The sequence below is a fragment of the Anser anser genome, assembly GCF_964211835.1.
Source record: "Anser anser genome assembly, chromosome: 7".
NCBI lineage: Eukaryota > Metazoa > Chordata > Aves > Anseriformes > Anatidae > Anser > Anser anser.
Genome location: NC_139727.1, coordinates 36929530 through 36954688, shown reverse-complemented (window position 1 = coordinate 36954688; position 25159 = coordinate 36929530). Strand labels below are relative to the sequence as shown.

The 25159-nt window shown below is 46.0% G+C and overlaps 2 protein-coding genes and 1 long non-coding RNA gene across 8 annotated transcripts in view; 1 reads left to right on the top strand and 2 right to left on the bottom strand.

The window, feature by feature from the left end:
• The window catches only part of HTRA1 (HtrA serine peptidase 1), a 31299-nt gene extending 16156 nt beyond the window's left edge, over positions 1-15143 (bottom strand). Inside the window, exon 1 of the mRNA XM_083845109.1 lies at positions 14598-15143. Coding sequence (XP_083701235.1) covers positions 14598-15084 — 487 coding nt within the window. The 5' untranslated portion in view covers positions 15085-15143. The remainder of the gene's footprint in view (positions 1-14597) is intronic.
• Positions 6-25159, top strand: LOC310902891. The gene is made up of 2 exons (XR_014587057.1): positions 6-14265; positions 15475-25159. It is a non-coding gene; the product is annotated as an uncharacterized lncRNA (long non-coding RNA).
• Positions 21629-25159, bottom strand: part of PLEKHA1 (pleckstrin homology domain containing A1) — a 33172-nt gene continuing 29641 nt past the window's right edge. For 5 of the 6 annotated variants that reach the window (XM_083845110.1, XM_083845113.1, XM_083845114.1 and 2 more), the window contains one exon: positions 21629-24108. In XM_083845110.1, the coding sequence (XP_083701236.1) occupies positions 23779-24108 (330 nt within the window). In that variant the 3' untranslated portion in view covers positions 21629-23778. The remainder of the gene's footprint in view (positions 24109-25159) is intronic. The other variant, XM_083845115.1, reaches the window with a different exon arrangement.

Below are 25159 nucleotides of genomic sequence, written 5' to 3'. Positions count from 1 at the left end.
TGAAATAGAAACAGAAAACATGTCATGAGTTCTTGAAGCGACAGGAGGAGGACCATTGCAAAACACCTGAATTAAAAACCCTGTGTGGGTGTTTTTCCCCTCTTTGTATGTCACCAACCCCTTGGCCCGCAGGACCCCCTCTGGCTTTTCGCACAGAAGGGGCAGCAGCCTTGCTATGACAGCAGAAGGGCCCGCGCGCACCTCTCGTTTCAATCACGCATGACTGGGCCGCGAATCTGCCATGGAGGCGGCAGCGGGGCTGCAACACCGGCTGCGTTCGGGCTTCCCCCGGTTCGGCACGTGGACAACAAGGCCCTAACCCCTGCCTGAGCCTCGAGATGGGAAAGCTAAGCACAGGTCCCAGGGCTGTGTGGCCTCTCCCGATGCCACCTCAACACGCCTCGGATGCAAGGCCTCCACCAGGCCCCTGGCAAGCACCACAGGGCCGCCCGCCGGCCATGGGCTGTGGGGCCCATGGACTTTGGAGTTACAGAACCGCCCCCGGAGCTGTAAAAATAGATACGGGCAGGAAAACAATGGGACCGCAAAGCTTTGCATTCCTGGGCAGTATTGTAACACAAAAGCGCGTGGCCACCGAGTATTCAAGAGGGGTCACTGGGATTTCCAAAAGCAACTGGATCCCAAACTCCTATTGTAGCCGACAGAAAACCTGTCTGCACCACCGGATGGCTAAAAATCTCTGGAAAAAACACACAACTCTGACGCAGCTTCCCATTCTCACAGGTCAGGGATACAACTTTTTTTAAATGGGGAGCAACTAAGTAATCTGTCCCTCCAAGGAGTTATTTCGTACTTCCCTAGAGGCAAGAACCCCCTCTTTTCACCAGTACTCCCATTTTATCTGACACATCTTGCATTACAAAGGCACAAACAAAATCGGTGATTGACTTCCAGATGAGTACTACGTGCTGTGCTGCTCCATCCATCCCTGCCCTTTGGGTTTTCAATCCACGGCTTAAAGCAGTAAGCAGCTTGTGGATGCTGCAGGTGCCTGGGACAGTGTAACAGAAGGATTTATTCGCAGAGCTGTAGGGCACGTGGGACTCCTCTGAAATAATCCCGCTTTCCATAGCTGGATGACCCGCATTATCTGTTAAAACCAGACTGGAAAAATCTGAAATTGTTTACGTATGTGATGAAGACAAAAGCCCACTACAGGAGTTTTAGAGGAATGGTTTGGAACAAATCACTGCTGCTCTTACCAGATACTGGCTTGATTCAGGGGTGAAAACTGGGTTTCAGATGGTTTAGTAACACCGGCTGGTATGTTCTCCCCTTAGGAGCTGGGAGGATGCTCAGCTCTGCCACCACCTGACCGTTCACAAATCTGTTTTCTTCCCATTTGTACCCTGTGAAGCACCTCAAGTGCTTTGAAATGCCATCAGTCATGAACAGTAGCAGCAGCAGTAACCACATAATCCACTATGCAGTTTCAGATCACGGTTTGGACACATTAATCTGCTTTACGACACAAGAACATTGATCAGGAAAGTAGGGCTTTCACCTACTGCTTTCCTCAAAAGTACTCTGTGCTTTGTCAGACTTGTGCTTAAACTATTATCCTTGGACTTGAATATCAGAAAGGCATAAAGGTGTTCTGATTAACAGACATCTCATCCAAAGGATTTGTGTTCTCTTTATTAGAAATACCCAGCATTACACAAACCACATCATTGCTATACGTAAAGCTGGCGACTACAATGGGCGTGTTTTGGAAAACTGGTAGGAGGAAGAACCGCACTGAGAATGCATTTGGAAGCATTCACTCACATGGAATAGGAGCTTGGACAGATTATCAGATTGGATTAACGTGACATTGGGATAAAACGCCACGGGGCATGACCGTATCCATCAATACGCTTTTTGATCACTGCTTCTAAAATGATTTTGTCTAAGTTACAGCGCTGCAGACATTTAAAGGTCACATCCTGCCCTTGAAAAAGAGAGCTGCCACAGATGAGGGAAACTGCACAGGGAACACAGGTTTTTTTTATGTCTTCAGTCTTTTTTTTTTTTGCATTCGGCTATTCAAGAAGAGAAAGGATGCCTAAGCTGTACATGGTGAGACTACTAATACTTCATCTCAGAGAGCTGCCTTCACTTTGAGTCTGCAGCTACGAATGCCAAGATTTCAGAAGTGAGGCTTTTCTGCATATAAACCAGCTTGTGCAGTCCCAAACTAAGCTGCACAGTTAAAAGGTCAAAATTTCACACCGTGAAAAAGTTAGATAATAAATACTGATTCATGGCATACTGACCTAAAAAGCTTACCACGCCTGTCCTTTGCTTATGTATTAGGAATTCTTGCATTGTGTAACACAGTTTTGCAACAGCTCTTGAACGACTGCCCACTTAAATGGAAAACATACCTTTTTGAAGCAAATAAACAAAAAGTCAAAGCGCTGTTCACACGAATTCATTGATGAACACCAGCAGAAAAAAAAAATCCCTAGCAACTGGTCTTTAGCATCGTATAAAACAGAATTTAAAGGCAATAGTAAAAGAATTAACATGATGAAAATTTCTTCTAAAACTGAGAAAAAGTAGCATGGGGGGAAAAACAGACAAAAAAAAAGGGACACGAGTATGCATCCTCTTTGACCGTTAGGTACACACATTAAGCTCACCATAGCTAATTGCTCCTTGGGATTAATGAGCAATGCACGTGGGAGCTGAGAGGTGTGTTTATCTTTCCTCCAAGCCACAGCCACCAATTTTATCTCAGATTCGAAACACCGGCAGGCACAGGCTACCGAGGTTTTCATGACATGGTTTTCACTCTTTAATCCCGTGTCTGTGTATTCCAGTACATACAATCACCATGCCCATCCTGACTTACAGGGAACCTGACAAGCAGGTGGATAGCTCTTTAATTCCATATTTAAATCGTAGATTTTTTGGTTAAAAACTGCTTCTTTGGTATAACTGATGTTGAATCCATGTGAATATTTCTACCCAGTTTTCTGGCTTTTTTTCATATATTTTTTTTTAAACCACACCCTTCTGGAGTTTTGTTCCTAGTAGATTCATTTTATTACTTTGGGGGTTTGTTTGTTTGTTTATTTGTTTTGAAACACTGAGAGGTGGGCTTGAATGAAGTTCCAGTTCCTAAATACCTTCAGGCTTCGATGTTCAGATCTCTGCAGACTGTTCTCTGTCTATTTATATGCAGTGATTATTTGCGTTTTGTAATGTTTTTATTGAACTATTGCACAATGCCCTAAATGCCCACGAGCATGGTTAAGAAACTTTCATTAATGGCATTAATAAGATGATTCTTGTGAATTCAGTTAATGACCAAAAACTGACTTAAAAACATAAATAGGTTACAGCATGAAAAATTCCCAAGGCAACAAAATTTTCAAGGACTTCAAAGGTGTGCTGGCTGTCAGCCCTTGAATGAAAGGGAAGACCTCTGCCAACTGACATTAATGGTGCTAATATCAGTAAACAAACTGCTGAAAGGAAGGGCTGAACACCAAGTCATGGAAAAAAGCACAAGACGCTGTAAACAACCAAAATAATTTGGTTTCAGAAAGAGGAGCCAAAAGAGCATACTAAGATCTAGGTTTTGATTAGGTCATGACTCACAGTGGCATTGATGCTTTAATGTTTACATCTCCCACATGCTGCTTTTGGTAATATTTTGAGCTAAACTGAAAGGATGCTTTGGAGATAGAAATCTCCTGGAAGTAACCTCTCCCCTTCAGTTGTGAGAACGGCACCCGCTCACACAGGCAGGTCCACATCTCATGAGAACAGCCCTTCGCATCAAGTTGTAGGCACAGAAACAGATCTTCCCATCCACTTTTCCTGAGCTTTTCCCCTCTCAAACAAGAGGATTCTGCTCTCATCCATCCAGGACCAGCGTGCTGCCCGTCCTCCCCTGCTTGCTGACAGCCAAGGGGATTCTCCACGCGCCCCCTGATGCATGCCTAGCAGACGTGAGAGGGATAATGTTTTGCACTGAGACACAACACACCTACCCGGCGGGCAGCCACCAGCAAGTCTCTCCCTCCCCACCTCCCTGGAGGTGACCACACCAGACAGCCTCGTGTCCTGTCTAAGTCAAAAAGCCCAGATTCAGTCTGGAACGGAGCCTTCGACTTCTTTAAAAACAGCATGAACACTTCATTCCCGTTAAGATTAAAAAAAAAAAAAAAACCAAAAAACTTTGCACACAACAAAAATCAGCTAGATAGCTGCAATCATCGATATACATATTTTAAAACCTGTTAGAGAAGATGCTCACGTACAAATTGCAGGGAGGGCCATCTCCGGGTTCATCCCTAAAGGCACTTCATTTTGGACAAGGGCAACACCCCCTCCTCTCAGGGGAACCAAATTAACATCTCCTTTGGACTGCAGCTGAACTGGGGGGCCGCTTCTCCCCCAGCCCGCTCCTCAGACCCATGGATACCAGCCCGAGGGCCGGGATCCCACAGCCTGCTAACATCAGCCCAGAAGAAAACGGGACCCAGATGGGATCCACAGCCAAGCTCTCCTCTCCCGTAGGCTCCGTGACGACCAGATCAGGACTGATTTCTGTCCCTACCCAGTCACACAGGGTGCGACGAGCAGAGCCACTGCAGCTTATGGGCTAGCTAAATGTATTAAGCAGCTCCAGGTCGCTGAAAATAGATGACTGCTTCTTCCTGCACTGGCTGCTTGCTTAGCGCTGTGTCCACACGCCCCAGGTACGGATGCACGCTGGGGTCTGAAAGAAAAGCTTGGGTTTCCCTGCGGCCGCCAGGCTCCTGCAGCACGAAGCCAGCAGGGCTTAGGCGCTCACAGAACCTCTGGGCTGGCAGAATCGGCGACTACTAACACAAACCACAAGACCGTAAAGTTTTCCTTGGAGGACTTCCACCCTCCCAAATGAAACTCCGACCGCGGCTGTTTGTACAAACCCCCATTCATGTCATATAGGAAAGCGGCAAACCTCTGACGCTGCTGTGGAAACAAAAACTGGAGCAAATGTGCTTAGCTCACGCTGAAAACGGTGCTATCAGCAAGCTCCGCTGGAGAGACACAAGGAAAAAGTGATGTATGGGAATCTGCTGCCACTTTTTTTCTTTTTTTTTTTTTTTTTTTAAACATAAAACTGCAAGCCTAAATATTCCACTTCCTATTCAAGGATATATTGTGTAAGAAACCAGAAAAGGATATTATGCAAGAAAAACACTAAGAAGAGAAGACAACGTTCTACATGTTGCAGACGATTTGCTCAGGAACTGTTCTGAGATCAGCGGAGGGAATTTTGAGAGGTCTAAACCGCAGTACGGTGCTAATAAAACCACCATTACATCAGTATTTTTCCTGTATAATCAAAGGAGAAAGTAAAGAAATGTCACTGATTTCTGAGAAGATAGTCTGTATTACTGTGACATCCCTAACAACAAAAATATTTACATAGCACTAAATAACGGAGAGATTCCAAGTGTCTTATTCTACCAAACAGCAAACTGAACAAACCTGGTAGTCATTTAACATATTTCCTGCAGCAAGTGCCACTGCAAGACTGAAATGAGGATTTTAAATGAAATTGACTCTATTTCACCTTTGCAAGTTTGCATTCATGCCAAAAAGCAATTTTCGTCTCCACAATATTTAGATGATCGATTCATTCTTGGCAACCTTTCACAAGGACTGTGTCACGCGCGTCACAAATCTTGCAAGTAACAGGCTTCAAACTTTGTATTCTCCCTGCTAATACAAAAGCCAGAAACCCTTATTTCTGAGTGCTGATTTTAAATGTATATGTGAAAAAGGTGCCAGTTAAACAAACCAGGGAATCTATACAATGTTCATAGAAGAAAACAGCTCTCAACAACATGAGCATCCAACAGTTTCCAGACCAGAGTGCAGTTGTTTATATAAAACTGCGCTTTTGAGGACAAAAATGAAGGTGAGTCACACATTTTAATTGCTATCCTCAAGAACAAGAACTGACTTTGATGATTTTCAGGCAAGAGAGTGTGAAAGAACAAGCGAACCCCACCAGCAAACCATCGGCAGAGGGTCTGCAGAGAGCACTGCTCCAGTCTCCTCAGCCCAGCTTCTTTCTCAGTGAGAACCAGACCCCTTCAGCATCCATTTCCAGTGTGCTTCAAGTCTGTCTTTCCACTGGAAATGGCAAAATGTCAATGACCTAAGGTAATACGCCCACAGCTTTCTTGTAGGAAATCCCTATATAACTTCAGATACAAAACGTAAAGTTTTAGCCAGACAGGGACTTTTCCTACCCCTTGGCTAAAAGGCAGAATAATATATAAATCCAGGAGAAATCTGTGTTGCAAATCCGGGAGAAACCTGTGTTGCAAATCAGCCATTGAATTGCTAGATAGATATCAAATAGTTGGGACGTTTTGCAGGAGGAGTAATAGCCAGGCTGCGTGCATCTAAGCTGCTTTCCTCAGTCTCTGTGCAACTTGCAGAACAGTAATTTAAATCCTCCGTGTCTTAGGTTTATCTTTAAAGTGGGCATAACCCCTATTTTATCCTACAGGAATAGTCACGGACTTCAGCAACACTTGCAGAGCCTCACAGGGAGGAAATATGTTTATAAAACCTCCCCCAAATGCCAGAAATTCTTCTATAAACCATGCACGCTGCCCAGCCCCTGGAAAAAAAAAAAAAAGAAAAAAAAAGAAAAAAGAAAGAAAAAAAGAAAACCAAACCTCTCACAGTTAGAACAGCAGAAATACGAGAGCAAAAGCAATAGGCTCCCGAGCTGATGAGGATAAAAAAGCAGGGGGAAGGCATCCAGAGAGGATCCAGCTCCATCCAACACAACAGGAAACTGCGATTTCTTCTGTAAACACCGGCGGCGAGGTGGGAGCAAGCCCAGCTCCTGCGCAAACAGCCCGCAGGGAACACGCCGTTCCCTGAGCTCGCCGGGCAGCGACATGGCCATATTAATACAACGCGGAGCCCGGGCTCATCGGCGATGACAAATTAGCAGCAGGACGGTGACGGCGAGGCACTGGGTGGGCACGGTGCTCTGCTGGGGACGGCAGGCACCGCGCACCCGGCCCTGCCTCGCACAAGAAGCTCAGGGAGGGCACAGCACCGGAGAGAAAGACTAAGAAAAGGAAAAAAAGTAAAAAAGAAGAGCAATTCAGGGCACGGGCAGAGTGCTGGGCTCAAAAACATTGTTAATGGTAGTGCTGGCCGAGCTGGAAACACTAAGAAACGTTAAGTCAGGTAGTTATGGAAAAGAGTCTGCCTTATTTCCTGCAGACAGATTAAAAGAATATTTCAGGCGACAGGTTAGCGCAGACGTGGTATTCTCTTCTCTGCCGAATGCTGAAAATACAGCGGATGAGTCAGGAATAATTCCTCCACTCCTTTTTCCAGCCCAGCTCTCGGTTTATGTCCCTCCCTGCTCGGGTCGTCACCCGGCTCCGCTTCCCAGCCGCAGGCATCGCAGGCGGAGAAGGGAGAAGGGGCAAGAAGTCCACTGAAAAGTCAATTAGGTACCAACGATGTGGTAATCCCGACACCCCACTTGTAACCAGCAGCTGTCTGATCTCTAAAAATTCCTCTCAACATTATGAAAACATTAAAGTCTCATTTTAAGTATGTGAGAAATTTTCGCGCTGAGTGTCTAGAAGACAGAGTTTTAAGAGAGATTTAGTTTCAGCTTCTAGGAACCCTGGTATGAAGACACCAGAGTATAAAAAGTTCTTGTTTTTGTTGGTTTTAGTTTGTTTATTTTAAGCGTTTTTTCTCTAATGAGAAACCTTTAAAAAAAAAACTCTTTAGATGCAACTTCTCCAGCCAGAGGGACTGGTTTCACCACTTGGACTCGGACTCCTCCTGTGGTGACAACAGAGAAGGATCAAATCTATAGAAGAAACCTCAAAACTGTAATAAAATGTACATGGCCCATAGCCTGGGGCTTCATAATTGTACAACACATAAATCCAGCATAACTCAAAGGCCACAAAATATCTACGCAGGGAACAAGTCCCCCCGTCTCTGTCATTATTTTCTACGCGTGTCTATAGAGTCATTCTAGGAGCATCCACATTTGTTTTAATGCAGCATCAGCAAACGGGGAGTGGTTGGGAAACGAAACTGGATTCATGCAGATTGTGCTCCTGCCACCCTATTCTGGTATTTACGGAAAGGAGGCGGCACTGAAAATTTGTCATGTTACTGGTAAGTGGCTCCTGCTTGCCCACTTGACTGCCTTCAGACGGAGGTCTACATACAGATCTGGCACCCAATGCGCAGACATGCCAAGCTGTGTGCATGTTGTCCTGGAAAAGGGAACGAATCATCCCTTCACCAACACAAACGTTGAAGTGCGGGAGTCCTGGGGGCTTGCGTTTACTTTCGGGGAGGGATGGTGGGGGGGAGCTGTTTGGGTTTCTTGTCCGTGCCGGTGCACGCTCCACCCACGCCTTGCCTTCTCCAAAATTACTTTCTGCAGAAGCAGATTGACAGATCATCAATGCTGTTTGCAAAAGTTTGCCAAAACTGCAGTCTGCAAGTTTAAGAAATAAAGTAATGGAAAAGAAAAGTAATGGAAAATGGAGCAGCTATGCTGGCCAGGGGCAGAAAAATGAGCAGAGACTCGAAAGCTCGGTTTGCGCTCAGCTCTGCTACTGGCTTACGTGGTGACCCTGAGCAAAGCCCTTTATTTTTATCTTCTTCTGCCCCAGATTTGCTATCTGTAAGAGGGGGTGGCAACATCGGCCTCTCCAAATTGTTGTGAGATCCCTTAATGCTCTGCTGTATAAACCCTTTTGAATTTCAGACCATCAGATAGCTTCTAGGCATGGTTAGTAGATACACGATGCACTATTTCATCCGTTGGCTATTTGTCGGTAAAAACACGCAAATCCAATTGCTGCCAGAAACACGGAGCGATTTTTAATTCTTACCACTGTCGCTCTGTATCATCCCTATTTCTGCAAAACTGGATGCAGGAAACACTCACCTTGCCAAAAAAAAAAATAAAAAAAATGCTCCTGGAACTTCACAAGATCAGGGAAACAGGAGACGGAACAAGAAACCCTGATGGAATTTGACAGGATAAAATGACGGCAAGCCAAGGGCTTCCCAAGTCACCGAACTTTAAAGTAACACCATCAGCGACCTGTATCCTTTTTTGGAAGTTTAAGATATTATTATAAGTCTCCTGTTACAGACATGAAGGGAACATCTTCAGTCAGCGTAAATGAATGCATTATTTTATGGTTTATTAGTGCAGGGAAGCTGAGACTTGCCTTTTATAAACGTTCTTCTCTTTGAGGCGGGCAAGCCAACCTGGGAATCACAGTGGCCTCTATCCAGACGACAAAATCGAGTTTTCCTTTTTTCCCCTACATCCCGAACACAGTCCCCAAAATAGTATTATATGTAGACTTGGGCCCAGTTATGACTAATGTGGGACACACAATGCTGCCAGGCATCCTGGAGGCCCCAGCAATTTATGGGAGCAGGGAATTACTTTATTTACCACAAAAGCTAAGTTCTGCAGTACCCCGGTTTCTATTTGTAACGTTGCTTTCTTTCACTCCAAGCACACATAAACTCACATTTGAAAAATATTTTCCAGCTTCTCCTATTTCTTGGACAGCAGATTCTTTCCTTCAACCGCTCAGGATACGCTGCCTCCGTCCCATCCAGGCTCTGTTTAACACGACTCCTCCTGCTTACTCATGGCTTTGAGCGCTCCTGCTCAGTCCACAGGTACCTTCAAATTTCAAAGCCCAGAAGATGAAAGCACTGAACCTTCCCTTGTTCCAAAAATCTGTGTTTACTAACTTCACTGTTTGAAGTCTAAAGACTAACGAATTACTCCCCGGGAAGGAAATCTAGATGTGGAGCAAGGAAAGGTGAGCCTCTTCAGACAAACCACTTCTTACAGTCCCCTCCTCTCAGAGCTGAATACTTGGCTTTGGAAAAGTTTTTAAGCCCACGCTGGGGAATTGGTTCTCTTCTGGAAATATGTTGCTATTTATTTCCACTGCACTTTGCTCCTTTTCCCTCCCTCTCTCCCGTTCTCCCCCTGCCACAAGAGACAGTGGAGGCAGAAGACAACTTCAGACCACCCAGGCACAGTAACTGAGGGAGATGAAGGAGGCTGAAGACGTCCGTGGTGCTGGAGTGCCTTTGTGCATCCTGTTCCTTTCCACTCCATCCTCCTGGGTCACTTTCACAGGCTCCACACGTGCCGAGCAACCTGCAAAGCTCTGAACATTTCTTCAGCACGCTAACCGTGACGTGGCTGTTATGATCTTTAGGGAAACAGCTGAAAGCCTGGTTCACAAAAACAAGATCAACTTTCCTCTTGATAAATCTCTGGCTTATTTCCTGACCTTCCCAGGTTTCTCAACCGAGTTTCTCTTCCTGCCCTGGTTATTCATTCCTGCAAGGCGTACCACTGCCAGACCACTTAGCTCTGTGAGTACTGCAGGCAGGCAAAGTTAGGCAGTTCCATCTACTGCTCTTTCCCATTGTTTGCTGCATCAATCTCATTCTTTATATATATTTTTTTTCCAAAGGGCTGAGAATTAATGACAAATGGTTTATTGACCGCTGAGGTCATTTTCTTCTGCCAGATAATTATACAGAGGCACTTGGACGCAATTCAGCCTGGTGCGTTTCAGAACAGTCAGCTACTTTGCAAGAAATTGAGTTTGAGTGATGGATTTTTTTCTCTTCCCATCATCTCTGGAGCTACAAAATGATAACGTGATGACAAGAAATAGCAAAACTCACATCCGCCTCCCTGGAACCGAGGGTTACCCCCAAACTCACCTCCTGCTTCCCCCAGTGCAAGGAGCAAACGATCTGCCTAACCTAAAGCAGAAGAGCACGCACCGAACTGAACGCGACATCGTGGTGTGAGCACTTCTGTGACAGAACAGCGTGACCGCCCTGTGACAGGCACCGGCATCCCGAGCCTAATACAAGTCTAATAAAAATATGAAAGCCTACAAATCTGCCTCAGAAAGGGTCAGAGGAAAGTTAGGAACTGAGAGCATCTGTGAGGAACTTCGTTCCTCGTACTCTGATTAAAGGTCAGAAGACGATTTGGGCCCATTTGTGTTTTACGCGGCAGCTGCCCAGAGCACAGCATGGAAAGAACAGCACGCTGCCCTAAGGCGCCGGGAGAGGCCAGGAGGGGAAGGAAAACCGGCTGAAGGGTGTGCTGAAGGTCCTCAGCCTACTCCCCTCGGTCAGCAGGGACTCGAGAGCACCACAAACATATTTGCAGAAGAAAAAGAAAACATCCTCCAACACGATGAACATCAGCACGCAAAACACTGAGGTCTCGTTCGCTGACCTCATTCCTGGGAGCGGGACAACATTTATTTACGTGGCCGTGGCTTCTGCTCGGAGGACGTTCGCCTTCTTTTGGTGACATTTTATTTTCACGTGTGCTGAGCCGGGCCCTGCGCGGGCCCTCTACCTGCGTGTGCTTTGACAGGCCTGAGCGCTCTCTGCCAGCGCCGCTCGCCCTTGACGGGAAGCGAAGGTGTCTTTTTGTTAAGCTTGAGACTACATTTTGTCCCAGCCGCAGCTCAGCAGTCCTGCCCGGCCTGCTGCACAAAGCGCACGCAGCCTGCCAGGGCTGCTGGGGCTCGTTTGGCAGCGTTTTCGGTACGAGCAGCAGGGCCACGTCCTCCGCCAGAGGCAGAGGGAACGTCTGCCCGGGTCTGAAGCCGCTGCAGAGGCTGTCCACTGCCACCGGGCAGACAGGACGGGGATGGGATGGGGACAGGGCCCACGCCAGCGGGACGGGTACCGCCGGTTACGCTGCCCCAGCAATGCGGCGGGGGGGAAGGAGGAAGGACAGAGGCGCACACGCCTCCCCAGACGTGGACACAGGCCCTAATGAAAGGGTCAGCAGCCGCCGCACAGGCCCAGCAGCACGTAACCCTGCCCGCCGCCTGCCCAGGAGCATTTGGGCCCTGCTCCCATCCCAAGCATTCACCACACGGAGGCCAGGCCTGCGTCGGTCCCGGCTGGATGCTGCGGCCTGGCCCTCACCAGTTCACGGGATTTCGCCAGCCGCGGCTCATTTCGCCCTTCTTGTGTCTCCGTGTGCCTGGCTGCAGAGCGAGCTGCCGGCCCACCCCGCACCCAGAGCCCACCCGCTCAGCACCTCAGTGCCACCGCCACCACCACCCCCTCGCCACAGCTTAAGTCCGAGGCCGGTGAAATTTTCTTCAAGCTTTTTAAGGCTCAAAATCCCTATTTTGCAAAGGAAAGCACCCCCCTTATGCACACAGAGCCAGAGCAACGCCTCCCCAGCCTCTCCTCGCCCTCTCCACAGCATGCCCTGTACTTGGACACAGGCACTGAGAATCACTAAGGGCAAAGAGAGGGGACTGTCACAGGTGGGAATTGAAAAAGACAACAGTTTTATTTCATGGAACACCCATTTTCTACTTGTCCAACTACTAATGCGGTGGGAAGCTTGCTTTCTCTACGTCCCCATTCTCTTGCTTCCCTTGGGTCACTGCACTGTATTCACTAGATTATTTATGAAGACATGTTACTGTGAACACAAAAACATTTCAACAAGGATAATCCATCTGCAGGTAGAAAAAGCACTCTTGAAAATGAACTCAAAATAAAATAAAAAATTAACAAATGTGAGGAGCCACATATTAGGCAATGGCTTTTCAAAGCAGCCCTTCATCTGCCTCCAGGGAATGCAGCTTTACAGCCTGCTCTCCATTTCTCTTCATTTTGGAGGTTTTCAGCCAACTCTCCATTTCTCTTTATTCTAGGTCCTTTGCATATGAAAAAAGCTCTGTGTGCAGCACTGTTTGCTGTGTACTAGGGATAACCACGTGCTACTGGTTTGCTCTCTAGCACCTTCCTTTTGTCCCTGCTGATACAGAAAAGCAGCCCAGCTCCAACCAGAGGTGCATGGGGACAAAACGAAAGGCTGAAGGCACCCTGGTGGTCCTGCAAGAGCTCCTCTGCCAAGCAGAGCTCTGCACCGGGCCGATTCGCCCGACAAGCTCTCTGCACAGCTTACAGCAGATGCACGTTGCTCTCCAGCTCAAACGCTGGGAGCATTCAGCGGAAAAGGCTGCAAGGCAACAATATTGGCTTCAGGAATTGAGAGCTGGAAAGAAAAAATAAATCACAAGGCATTATATTATGTTGCAGATCAGGAAACTGTAGTGTGAAAGCTTTGATTGTCTCCGTCACTAAATGCCAGCAATGTTCCACAAAACACAAGGCAGCTTTTAAACCGGGGGGGAAAACAGGGGTACAAAAAGGGACTGTACTGATACAAGAGTTTGATCTCTGAGGCAGGATCGGCGTTCTGCCCAAGCTCAGCACAAAGCTGCTATAAGACAGGATATTATTCTGCTGGAGAGGTGAGGGCTAAATACGGAGAAAAGATTACAGCTGTTTGTAAAGAAAGAAGTGCAGAAATGGTGCAGCCTGCATCCAGAGGATCAGTCCTCAGGGAAACAGCACTCACTAAAACACGACTGACTACCGCTTCAGAAATAAAGCCTTACTGCATGCTGTTTTTACATGTTACCCTCTGAATGTGTCGAGTGGCTTGAAACAAATGCAAAGCCTTAGCTTAAACTTTGATTTAAGCCAATGAGGGCTTGCAAGAAGACGCATCGCAAGGACCATCCCGTGCTTATCGACCTGTGCGTTTCTGCCTTGCTGTGTCACATCCTGCACGAATCGCTCCTAGAAATGAGGCCAAAGACTTGGCCCTGCTGCCCAGCTCGGCAGTCCTGCAGGCAGAGAGGCAGCTGCATAACACGGCCACGCGCCTTTGCCTGGTGCACCAGCGGTTCGCCCCCTTAACCCATGCTCCTGCGCGGTGCACTCAGCTGTGTCCAGTTCAACTACAATAACAACTAAATAACCATAAAGCCCAAGCAAAAGCACTCAACTTCTTACTATTCGTTATACTGTTACTCCTCAGTGGCCACTCCTGTCCTCCAAAAGCACTGCAAGCCAGCCTCCTGTGCTGTCACTGGTTTCCTCCTCCCTAGCAAACCCATTATTAATAAGCAGAGCGCATCTGCTAAGTTGGGCCAGGGCAGCCGGCTCTGCTCTGCTGTCACGGACACGTTGCGATCAGATTTTAGCAGCTTCTACACTCCTGGTTTTGTTCCCCGTGGCGTTACTTCGTGATGAAGTGCCTGGATGGGAGCGCGCTCCAGCATTTTGCCGAAGCGCGCTGAAGGCGCGCAGACCGGGATCCTCGCCACGCCGACCTCCCAAGTCCCGCAAGTAACTCCCCCGGCTGGAGCCCAGCATCCTCGAGCATCCCTTTATTTTGGGGTGGGTGGGCGGGAGGGGAGGTTTAAAGCTGGACACGGCACCCTCTCCCCCCGATGCGTGGCAGGCTGCAAACCCATATTCTCGCTCTAGTTGCCCACTGGACCCGAGCTCCAGCGGCGAGCCAAGGCCAGTCCCTTCCCCGCAGGCTGCTGCCGCCCGGTGCGAGCCCCATCCTGGGGCGGCGGCGGGGGGGGCACCTTGGGGGCCCAGTCCCGACCCAGGGCCAGCACCCGAGACCCCTCCGCCCCCCGGGGCACCGTCCCCCCCGCGCTCCCCCTTACCCTGCCCGCAGGCTCCGCGCTGGATGGCGATGACGGGCGGCTGGCGGAGCGCCTCGGCCCGGCGGCTGGCGGCCCGCAGCTGGCAGGGGCTGCCGTAGGTGAGCCCGTCGCTGCCGCACACGGGCTCGCTGCTGGAGCACACGCAGCGCCCGGCGGCCGCCCGCTTGCGGACGGTGCCCGAGGCGGGCACGCCGACCGCCACGGCGCAGCGCAGCCCCTCTCCGCACGGCGGGCCGCCGCCGCCGCCGACCGGGGGGGCTCCGGGGACCCCGGGCCCGCCGCAGGGCTCGCCCTCCTCCGCTCCGCACACCCGGCAGCAGCCGCAGGCGTCGGGCACGGCGCCGCCGGGGCAGGAGGCGGGCAGCGGCGGGCAGCGCGACCGCTCGCAGCGCTCCGGGCAGGCGGCGGCGGGGGACGGCGGCGGCGGGGCCGAGGCGGCGGCGGGCAGCAGCGCCGCCAGCACCAGGCTCCAGGCCCACAGCGGCATCGCGGCGGAGGGAGGAGGAGGAGGAGGAGGAGGAGGAGGGGGGAAGGAGGGAGGCGGCGGCGGGGAAGGAGGCAGCGGGACGGCGGCGGAGCGGCGGCGGCCGCCTTTAAGCGGCGGGGCGGGGGCGGCGCGGCCGGCGGGGCGGGGCGGGCACGGGGGGAGACCCAGCCGCAACACCCCCCGGCGGGGGTTTTTTTCCGGTTTTTAGTGTTGTTGTTGTTTATTTACTTTATTTATTTACTTTGTCCTATTTATTTATTTTATTCTATTTACTTTAGGCTGTTTATTTACTTTATTCTATTTACTTTGTTTACTTTATCCTATTTATTTACTTTTTAATTTTACTACTCATTTTCATTTATTTAATATTTTTTCTCCCCACACACCCAGCCCACAGAGAATCCCAGAACCATTAAGGTTGGAAAAGCCCTCCAAGATCCTCTGGTCCAACCACCCCCTACCACCAATGTCACCACTGAGCCATGTCCCCAAGCACCACGTCCAACCTCTCCTTGAACACCCCCAGGGACGGTGACGCCACCACCTCCCTGGGCAACCCGTCCCAACGCCTGACTGCTCTTTCTGAGGAGAAATGTCTCCTCGTTTCCAACCTGAACCTCCCCTGGCACAACTTGAGGCCATGCCCTCTAGTCCTATCGCTAGTTACCTGTGGGAAGAGGCCGACCCCCAGCTCCCCACACCTTCCTTTCAGGTGGCTGTAGACAGCAATAAGGTCTCCGCTGAGCCACTGGAAAGTGAGCACAGCCCCACTGTTAACTAGGTGTTGACTGACCTTTTGAACAGGCTACCAATATGTAATCATCTAAGTGTATCTTTATCAGGTACCCGCCAACCAAGGACCTAGGGAACTTCACCAACCCTTAGGCCAAATGAAACGCTATTGAACTGAGCTGCTGCCAGTAAATGCGCAGCGCCAGCAACGGCATTAGTACAGAAAAATACAATGGCTTTTCTCCTGCAAACAGTGGAGCAACCAGCCACCTACGCCAGCGGAAGACACCATACCAAGTTCCAGGGAAAAAATCTTAACAAACTGACCACAAAAAGCACTAATGTACTTACTGGGATGCTTGGTTATCTAAAGGCAGAAAAGCACATCGACTCCAACATCCCCAGTCAAATCCCCTTACGGTTGCTGTTTTCCAGTAACTCCTATGCTGCGCAACAAGAGAGATTTCAGGAGAATTGTTTGGTTTCAGAAGTGACCAAAATTGTCATCTGGAACAGCTTGCAGCAAAACTTCCTCACTTGGGTTATTAGAATTGTTACAATGTTAAAAAAAGTCTAAAGAAATTTCAAAAATACTTACAAATATTTTAAATGTATGCATATATGTGTGTATATATATATATATATATTAGATATTTTGGTAAAATGTTCCCAACTTATTATTTATATATCCCTTGCTTATCAGCTACTTTTGATAAACTTCAGTTTTTGAAATAAAAACAAGACTTTAAGGGAAGATGAACAGTTACCAGCACAAAAACATTGGCAATACAAGTTGAGAAAAGACTGCATAAGCATGATCAAGACACTCAGCAAAGCCCAAGCAGGGAATTCCTACAGGCTGTCCCCACCCAGAAAGGCCATCTGCTTTCCTATCACATTGCCTCTGTCAGAGAACTTACAAGAGCTCTTTCAAGCCGCAGCAGCCTTATCTTGGCAGGTAGGAAAAAACTTTGCGCAGCGTGAAAGCTCCTTGTCCCGCCATCCTCTCTGCCTGGACACTCGTACCCCTCCAGCTAAACACCCCTGGGCAGGAACAGACCCTAAAGCACTTCAACCAGTGCCTGGCTGACAGAAACACACTCCAAATAATTATAAGTTAGTAAGTCAACACCCCAGTTCAAAACCCAAACAAAGCGAATGCCTCCTTACCTCAGGTGAGGGTAAATTGGTCAATGAAAGCATAAGTGTTCGCTTAACTCTTCAGCTTAGAAAGTTTACAAATCTTAACCCATATATTTAACTACTTCAAGAACTACTGCAAGTGTGAAGTGTTCTTGCACAGGAGTTTGAAACACCAGCTGTGTCTATTTCTTTTCCGTGATGTCTGACTTTTCTCCACAGTTTGTGCCAGCGCTATCAGCTTCGAGCTCTTTTACAGACCATAATACACTAGCCAATATTTTTCCTTACATTAATAGCACAGAAATGTGAAGTACCTTTGTCGATGGGGAGCCAGGGAAGGGTTAAACACTGCACCAAAGGAACCAGAATCTGTCACAAAGTCCTGTGTGGAAAGAGTGAACTCGCAGTTTGCCTTCAAACAAGTGGGCCAGTACTGATGACTTTCAGCTCTCAAGCTTTTATTTTTATTTTTATTTTTTATTTTTAAACCAGGGAAGGATGGGTACTGAGTATTAAAAACCTAGGTTTTATTATGGGAGTTCTACAGGCTTCACATGGATGCACACAGAACTGAAAGCAAACACCTCCCTTTCCAGAATAAGGGAGATAAAACTCTAGGGGTTTAATATCTTAGCTAAATGACAAATTTCTTAATTACCCATCTGCATCCACCACCCGAAAGGCCCTATACACCTAGAAGTTGTTTCTCCCCCTTATCGTAACATTTTCACACAAAACAGCTTTCCAAAGCCAGGAGACACCTACCAATACTCAGAGGTGCTTACACCTGGGAGACTTACAAGTAAAACGTTTCAACTCCTGCTTTTCAAATGGAACTCAATGGCAGGAGACTCCACCCCGAGAGATCAAATGCCATGAGATCCTCTAAAGGAGCACAGGCTTTGATCCTGCTGATAGAGATCCCCAATTTGCCCCCGACATCCCAGCCCAGCCCTCGTGGATCTCCTGCCCCACAGCAAAGCCAGTCCTGCAGGTGACAGTAAGCCTTATCTCACCTATTATGAAAGCAAGTTTTCCTCAACGCCCATGAAGATACTCCCGTGATAACCAAACGCACCATTTACTGACTTTGAAAGCTCGGTTTTGGGAAGAGCAAAGCTCCTCAGGGCAGAGCTGCTACCTGGGGGCAGCCTGTAGGAAGGAGGGAACACAAGGCAGCAGCACTTGCAGCAGGATTCCTACGCTGCTCCTGCAAGGGGGGCAAGGAGGTGGCTGTGGAGTCAGCATCTGGGAACAAGGGAAGGGGTGGGAAGGAAGAAGAGGTTAAGGGATGAGAAAGTCCACGTGGCAGGGGTTAAGGCTACAGCAGGACAGAAGGGTCCCAGCCAGGACTCTACAGACGCGCTGTTACCACTGCCTATCTGCTACAGACACGACTTGGCCTTCCTGATGGCTCAGTTAGCAGGAGAATGGTGGCCTTGGGAATGCAGTGCGACAGAGTGGTTTAAATTCTTAAAAGATGGGTTCACCTTGCATAGAGATATGCAGAATGACAGTGCTGTTAGATGTTTTAAATGCAAAGCCCTAAATTAAAATGTCAAAGGTGCCACTTTGAAGGGCAATACGCTACTGCTACACCATTAATTACCTTTACAAACGAGCAATAGTTCCTTTTTTCCCTTTTCCCTTCCCCCCAAGAAAGTCTGCACGGAAAATCTGAAGTAGAAAACCAAGGTGGACATGTAGGCCATGATTTGGTTACGGAGCTGGACTCACACTTCACTTTTCCAGAAAGCAACCTTCATTGCTTCAGTGGAACACCCCAGGAGAGCTCCAGCAGCTCGCTGGCTCAGGGCATCAATGGTTGCATAGATTGTGCTCCAAGATACAGATGGAAATTAAAACATTCAGCACATCTGAAAAACTGAAAACTATCTGTAATGCAGAGCAATTAAGACGATCTTTTAAATTTTGTTTATGCTTTTAATCTAAAAATTCCCCAAGTTCCCTTTCTTTCATCCCTCTCCTCAGCCTCAAATGAAAAATAGTTGATCTGCCTAAGAACAGTAATATTTGTCCCACAGCTTCGGAGTGAACTTTTTGGTGCTGATTTCTATATCCCTTACAACACTGACTTCCTATGAAGCCTAAAATATTAGCATTTGTGTATCAACATATTCCATTAATACAGTCACTTTTTATGAGGGAAGATTCTCTGTGATGCAGCGTCTATTTTTAACTTTTGTACCAATTTTTTTTACTGCCCAAACTACCTCGGAATACAATAATAAAAATTCAGAGTTTTAAAAACCAAAAAGAGTAAAACTGATTAAAATAGCAGCTCAGTAAGGAGAAAAAAGGAAGCTCCAAACTGGCCAGGCCTCGGCCCTCCGCCTGCAGCCCCGACTACCCCGGCCTACCCGTGCCACGCACACCAGGCCCCGTTTCCTTGCCTGCTGCCAGCAGCAGACACACCGCTCCCGAGCCTGGCAGATTGAGGCTGTGCTCGGCTGAGACCCCTCACAGGTCCTTCTGAGCAGCCACATCATTTTAACCAGTTTCCCAGTGAAATTCCGCAGTTTTTAAGCGTCAGTAATTGAAGCCAGCTAGCTCAGATCACCACCTCTCACAGTTCACTGCCTTACACGGCTAGACATGTGCACGTCTGGCAAGCACAAATTAGCGGTTTCAGAGTGCACGTTTTGTAGTCGACCATGCGTGTGTTTGCTTTTCTCTCAAAAGGCTACTCTTACCAGAGTGGATTACTATCTAGCTATTAGCAACAGACCCCTCCTGAACTGGTTTGTCACAGGGAAACATGAGTTATTTAAGACCGATGTATTTCGTTAGTGCTGTGGTTTGGGTTTTGCTAACTTAGGGAATTTGCTTTTCATACTTGCATAGTTCTTTAATTTCTTCTGTTTTATTTTTGACTATTTGTTGATTCATATTGCCTGGAGGTGCTTTCCACATTCAGTACCATTGAGAGAAACCTCACGCTTGCACTATTTACTGCACAAGGTCCTAGGCTTATTCACGTTATTCCTGCAACATTATAGCTTGCACAGGGGTAAGTTGGTGCTGTGAACAAGTGGGGCAGGAAGAGGGATATTTTGTCTTCAGCTGGGTTGCTGCCATTGCTCTACTCAAAGCTTACCAGGAGAAAAAAAGTTTTAAAAGCTTTTTTTCCATGACTTAACAACTGGAGTTTCAAAGAGGATTTTTAACATCCAGGAATACTCTTAAAATAAAAGCCCAAGCCAGATCACTTTAAAAACTTGAGTATGACCTCTAGGTGGTGCTGACACCCTGTTATTACAGGAGTTGAGGCATATGCCTATTAATATTAAACTACGTTCAGGACCAGTATGTACATCATATGCCTTAAAAGCATTTGAATCATAGGTTTAGCGGTCAAACCCACCATATTACAATTAGAAGCTTACAGAAATTTATAATCATAAAGAATAATTCAATTCCCTCTTCAATAAAGGGACAACAGCAAATTTTTAACAGATGAAAAATGCAAGATAGCCTGTAGTAAACACATCCGAGTCATTTCAGTGACCGCGGATCAGGTCTCAGCCTGTGAAAAAAACTAAGGTTTTTATGAGAATCATTAGAGGATAAAGAAGCTGAAAGCTAAACAGCAGAAAAGCATGCAGTACGATAGATGAACTAGAAGTGGCATTTTAGCTCAGTTAAAATGAGTGAGCTGCAGCCAGTAGTTGTGTTTTATTCTGACATTTATTACTAAGAATAAATGGTGTTGCTGCACATGGCATGGTATATCTAACTTGATATAGCAAAGACCTTACTGAAGCATCAACTCCGTATTGCTGCAATCAAGCTGCTTTGGGAGCTTACTGCTGATGTGATAAAGCTCAAAATGTCCAGTTCAAACGGAGATGGGCTAGGCAAAGGCACAGCTGTACACATCTCTCATACCAACTACAGCCTGCGACACAACTGGTTAAAATGGAAGGTTCAAGACAATGCAGTGACTTCTCATAGTAGTAGGCTAGGGAGTAAGGCGTTGGGGATAATAGCATGTACATTTTGATACTACTGTAACTGCAGTTGTGTATGGAGTAACTCACGATGTCACAGACTGGAATTTGGGTAACTATGTACAGCCTATATAGAAATCTTATTCAATTGCTGATCTTAATCTGAAGTTTGCATACCATTGAGACACCGACTCACTTAAAAGGCAAAACTGGATTTGAAGTACAGTCACTCCAGTGTGATGCTATCCTATCTACTGTACAGAGTGAGCTGCTTCCAGATGTCACGTAGGTGCAGTTATTTCAGGAAAGCATTTTCTCTGCAAAAGAGAAATTTTGTTATGCTACAGTATAAAGCCGTAAAAAAAGGCAAGTTATGTTTTCTTCTCTTCTTGTTCCCCAGTCTCAGACAGGGCCTAGAGCGTTTCCAAATGGTTAACTTGAAAATGATTACACACCACCTCTTCCCTACTATTGATCAAGAAAGGAAATGAATAGCTTTCTCTTGTATACCATGTGAAAACTCCACAAAAGAAACTGAGAAGAGTAAAACAGCTCAGTTTGTTCAATTTTTTTCTTTAGGCTACACAAACAGATCTGATTTGAAAAGTGAAAAAGATAATTTGACCTGTTATATGGCAAAAAGGGATATATAGTTCTAGTAAAACATGTAACACACTCCAAGAAAACAGAGTCAGCTGTTACTTTAAGTTACCCAAACTGATTTATTGACAATTTAAATGTGACATATTTACAGCACTGTTTTTTCTAAAATAATTTAACAGTTTTCATAGATTTAAAAAAGTACTGATAAATAGGAGACCCTGACAATTACCAGCCACAAATATTTCCCTACGCTACTGAACTACAACAGTAGTTCTCCCCCCCACCCCTTTTAAAAGTCCCATAATGGAGCTGCTTTACCTCCACCCAATGTGTAAAATTGCCAATACCAAAATATAGTAAAATGAACATGCAGTGTGAAAGCTGTACCAGAGCAAGTGATTTCAGATGTTAGACTACAGTAAAAATATTTCAATGCAAAGTGTCTTCCACACAGAATGTACTTGTGAAAAAATATGCCTTTAAAGAGCTATTGTTTTGTCTTTATAGAAGTTAAAACCTACAATACTAGTTTAGACATTTACAGAAACTTCCAATTCTGTACTAGTTTTCACATGTATTTAAAGAGTCAAACAAAACCAGTAATATACAAACACCACTGCCGTAAGACTGTGGTTAGATAGCTTATGGATAAAAAATGAAGGTGCTGATATAATTTAAGGTTGTGAAATTAGATTATATTTCATTCTCACATGACACCAATTATTCCATCCTTGGATCAACAAATTATCATGGTAAAGCCATCCATATCTCTCGAGCAGGAAGTCAGTTTGGAAGTTGGAGAGAAGATGGACTTGTATGATATGTATCTTAGGTTACAGTAGACAAAAAAAAAGTAACAAAGCTGGACAATCTCAATCACAATAAGCAGCAGCATAAGATATTTGTGGGGTTTTGATTAAAACAAACATTTTTTAAAAACGATGAAAAGTACACACTCAGTCTAATCCAATACTTGAAATGTAAAGGTTCTTTCCATTTGCATCACTGAAGCCCCTTAACACAGTGTACACAAACAACAAATATTCATTTTTTAAAAAAACATATTGCACAGCTAGTAGATGCAATACCAGAACACTGGTATACCCCTAGCATAATTTTTCTACTTTAAATAGCTGTTTCAGACTACACTATTCAGAACAACTCCAACCCAACGTTCAAAGCCATTAAGAATGGGTTTGTGTACATACCTAATCTGAAAGTGTTTCAACAGTGTGAGAAAAAACACAGGCACTTCATTTTATTAGTGCACCAAAAGTTATAGGCCACAACTGCATGACTATGAACAGTTCAGTACCAGTGACAACAAAACTTAACTGAGGTCTTCCACTGATCCAATACAGAAATAACTGTTCACAAAGCACTGATAAGAAAACCATTTGCAAAAACAGTAATCAAACGATACATTTAGACATTTAATAAAAATAATTGCTGCAAAGCCTAATGTAACACAATATAAACCCTATTTAGTTCAAAAGGTCTGAAGTGTCCAAATTTAAGAGTCCAATTTCTCTCCTCCCCCCTCCAAAACACCACTACATGCAGTCCATCAAAACCCAAATGTGCAAAAAGTTATAACCCACCTTTAGGAGTGCATCAAAAATAGACTGACTATTCAAAATATTATTTTAGTGGAAATTTTACAGCACCATAATTAGAATTCCAAGGGAGCCCAGAATTCTTGTTCTGATAACAATTCAGTTGACACTGTTGATCCTAAAGAACAGAAGAAACATTTTGTGCATTTCCTGGTATCTGAAAATCATAGAGAGAAAATTCTCATATATGCATAAAATCTTACTGTAGTTCAGAATGAAGTTAAATAATCACGTCTGTTGGCAATTAGGTTTCCACAACATAGCATTAATTGGATTAATTTAGTTTGCCAGATTAGGAATGAAAGGTTGCTGGTACCTTGCTTACTTGCAAAAGTACTTTGGGGTTTTTTTGTCATTTATTTCCTTTTAAATTGTGCAGTTTGGCCCCTCCCTGGTGATTTACTATCAGGCTTTGAGAAAATGCATAAGGTCAATTTTTGACCCTTAGCCAAAAGGCAATATACATATATATGCACGTGTGTGTAGATAAACACACACAGACATATGTATTTATCAGTGTTGTTTTTTTTTTCTTTTGTTCTTATTTCCCGTAATTTTCTTTGGTTAAAAGTCCGAGCAAGGAAATTAGAGGACCGAACAAATGGATCATTCTCCAAACGCTTCCAACATTACACATCGCTAACTGGAAGGCTTGCATCATCCAGATCCACAAGGCCAGGATCCTGTTCCTGAGTGCCATTTTTACTTTGGGGTTCCGAGAGGCCCTGTTCAGTCACTTTGGCAGCTGATTCTCTTGGAGCGACAACCTGGATCTTGTAGCTCCCTGGCTTGGCCTTGGTAAAAGATTCGTGAAATCCTCGCTTCTCCAAGGCAGGGTATTTGGCGTGAGGGTTTGGGACCAGAGGGCTGTTGTGAGCGGCTGTGGAATGTGAGGTGGCTGGGGCTGGGATGGCAGAACGGGGAGCATCGGTGGGTTCGGGAGGAGACTCGGTATGCTCCTGGAAAAGAAGAGCACGTGTCAAATTAAGTCACTGACATCACTTTAGAAAGATGCAGTTTCAGATTTCTCTCAGAAAAATCAAGACAGGAAATATACAAAGCAAAGCAACAGCCACAGCAGGAGGAGGCAAGTGCTTTCTCAAGGCAGTGCATTAAGTGTGAGCTTACAGCAGTATGTGACAGCAACATCATTTTCTTCATTTCTCAAATCAAGCTCAGCAGCTCTTCAGGCTTTATAATGTAGTCCAGCAAATTGAGGCTTGTCATTTTATTAGTATCTTAAGTTACCTTTTGAAAATGTGCACTTAAAAGGCTATTGACAGTGACATTTTTCAGAGAAAGAACTGTATTTAATCGGTTACATACAACAGGCACTCACATCCTAAATCTGGTGCTGCTATCCTACAACCTTCTATGTCTTAATAATACAAAAAAGGCCCCAGATTTTACCCAAAATGGAGGCTGCCTCTTTCTGAAAGAGAGCTGCCTCTTTTCTTACTTCTCTTGATTATTCTAAGCATGTTGTATCTTTGCTGGAACATCAGGTTGACTCCTAACTCTCAGACTCACTTCTCAGCTCCGTGACCTTCCATACCCCATGACACAAATCAACTTTGTAGTGAGACTTGGCTACCTCATACCCCTTTCAGGGCCCACTTTGGGTCTGGTTGGTCTCCTCTGAGATCACTTTTCTTAACTGGACCCCTTGAGGTGGCCTCTCAGAGGTCTTAAAGATCTTTGGTGATCTGTAATAAGCAAAAATCCTTAGAAAATAAAGTCTCTATACCCTTGTGTATTTTGAAATCCTGCAAGCTGCTGTGGTGACCTCTATAGACCCACAGGCCAGATACCCCTTTAGATCACGACATTAGGATATCCTGCCTCACCTACAGCTGTATCTCCACAAAAGAAGATTTCTCATATTCGACATCATACCTATCAGCTCTGTAAGGATGTCTCAAATACCTGGGGGTATCTAAGACAGCACCGGATGCTATGTTAAATGATAACAATCGGAATGACATGCAGAGATGCACTGAATACTTCTCT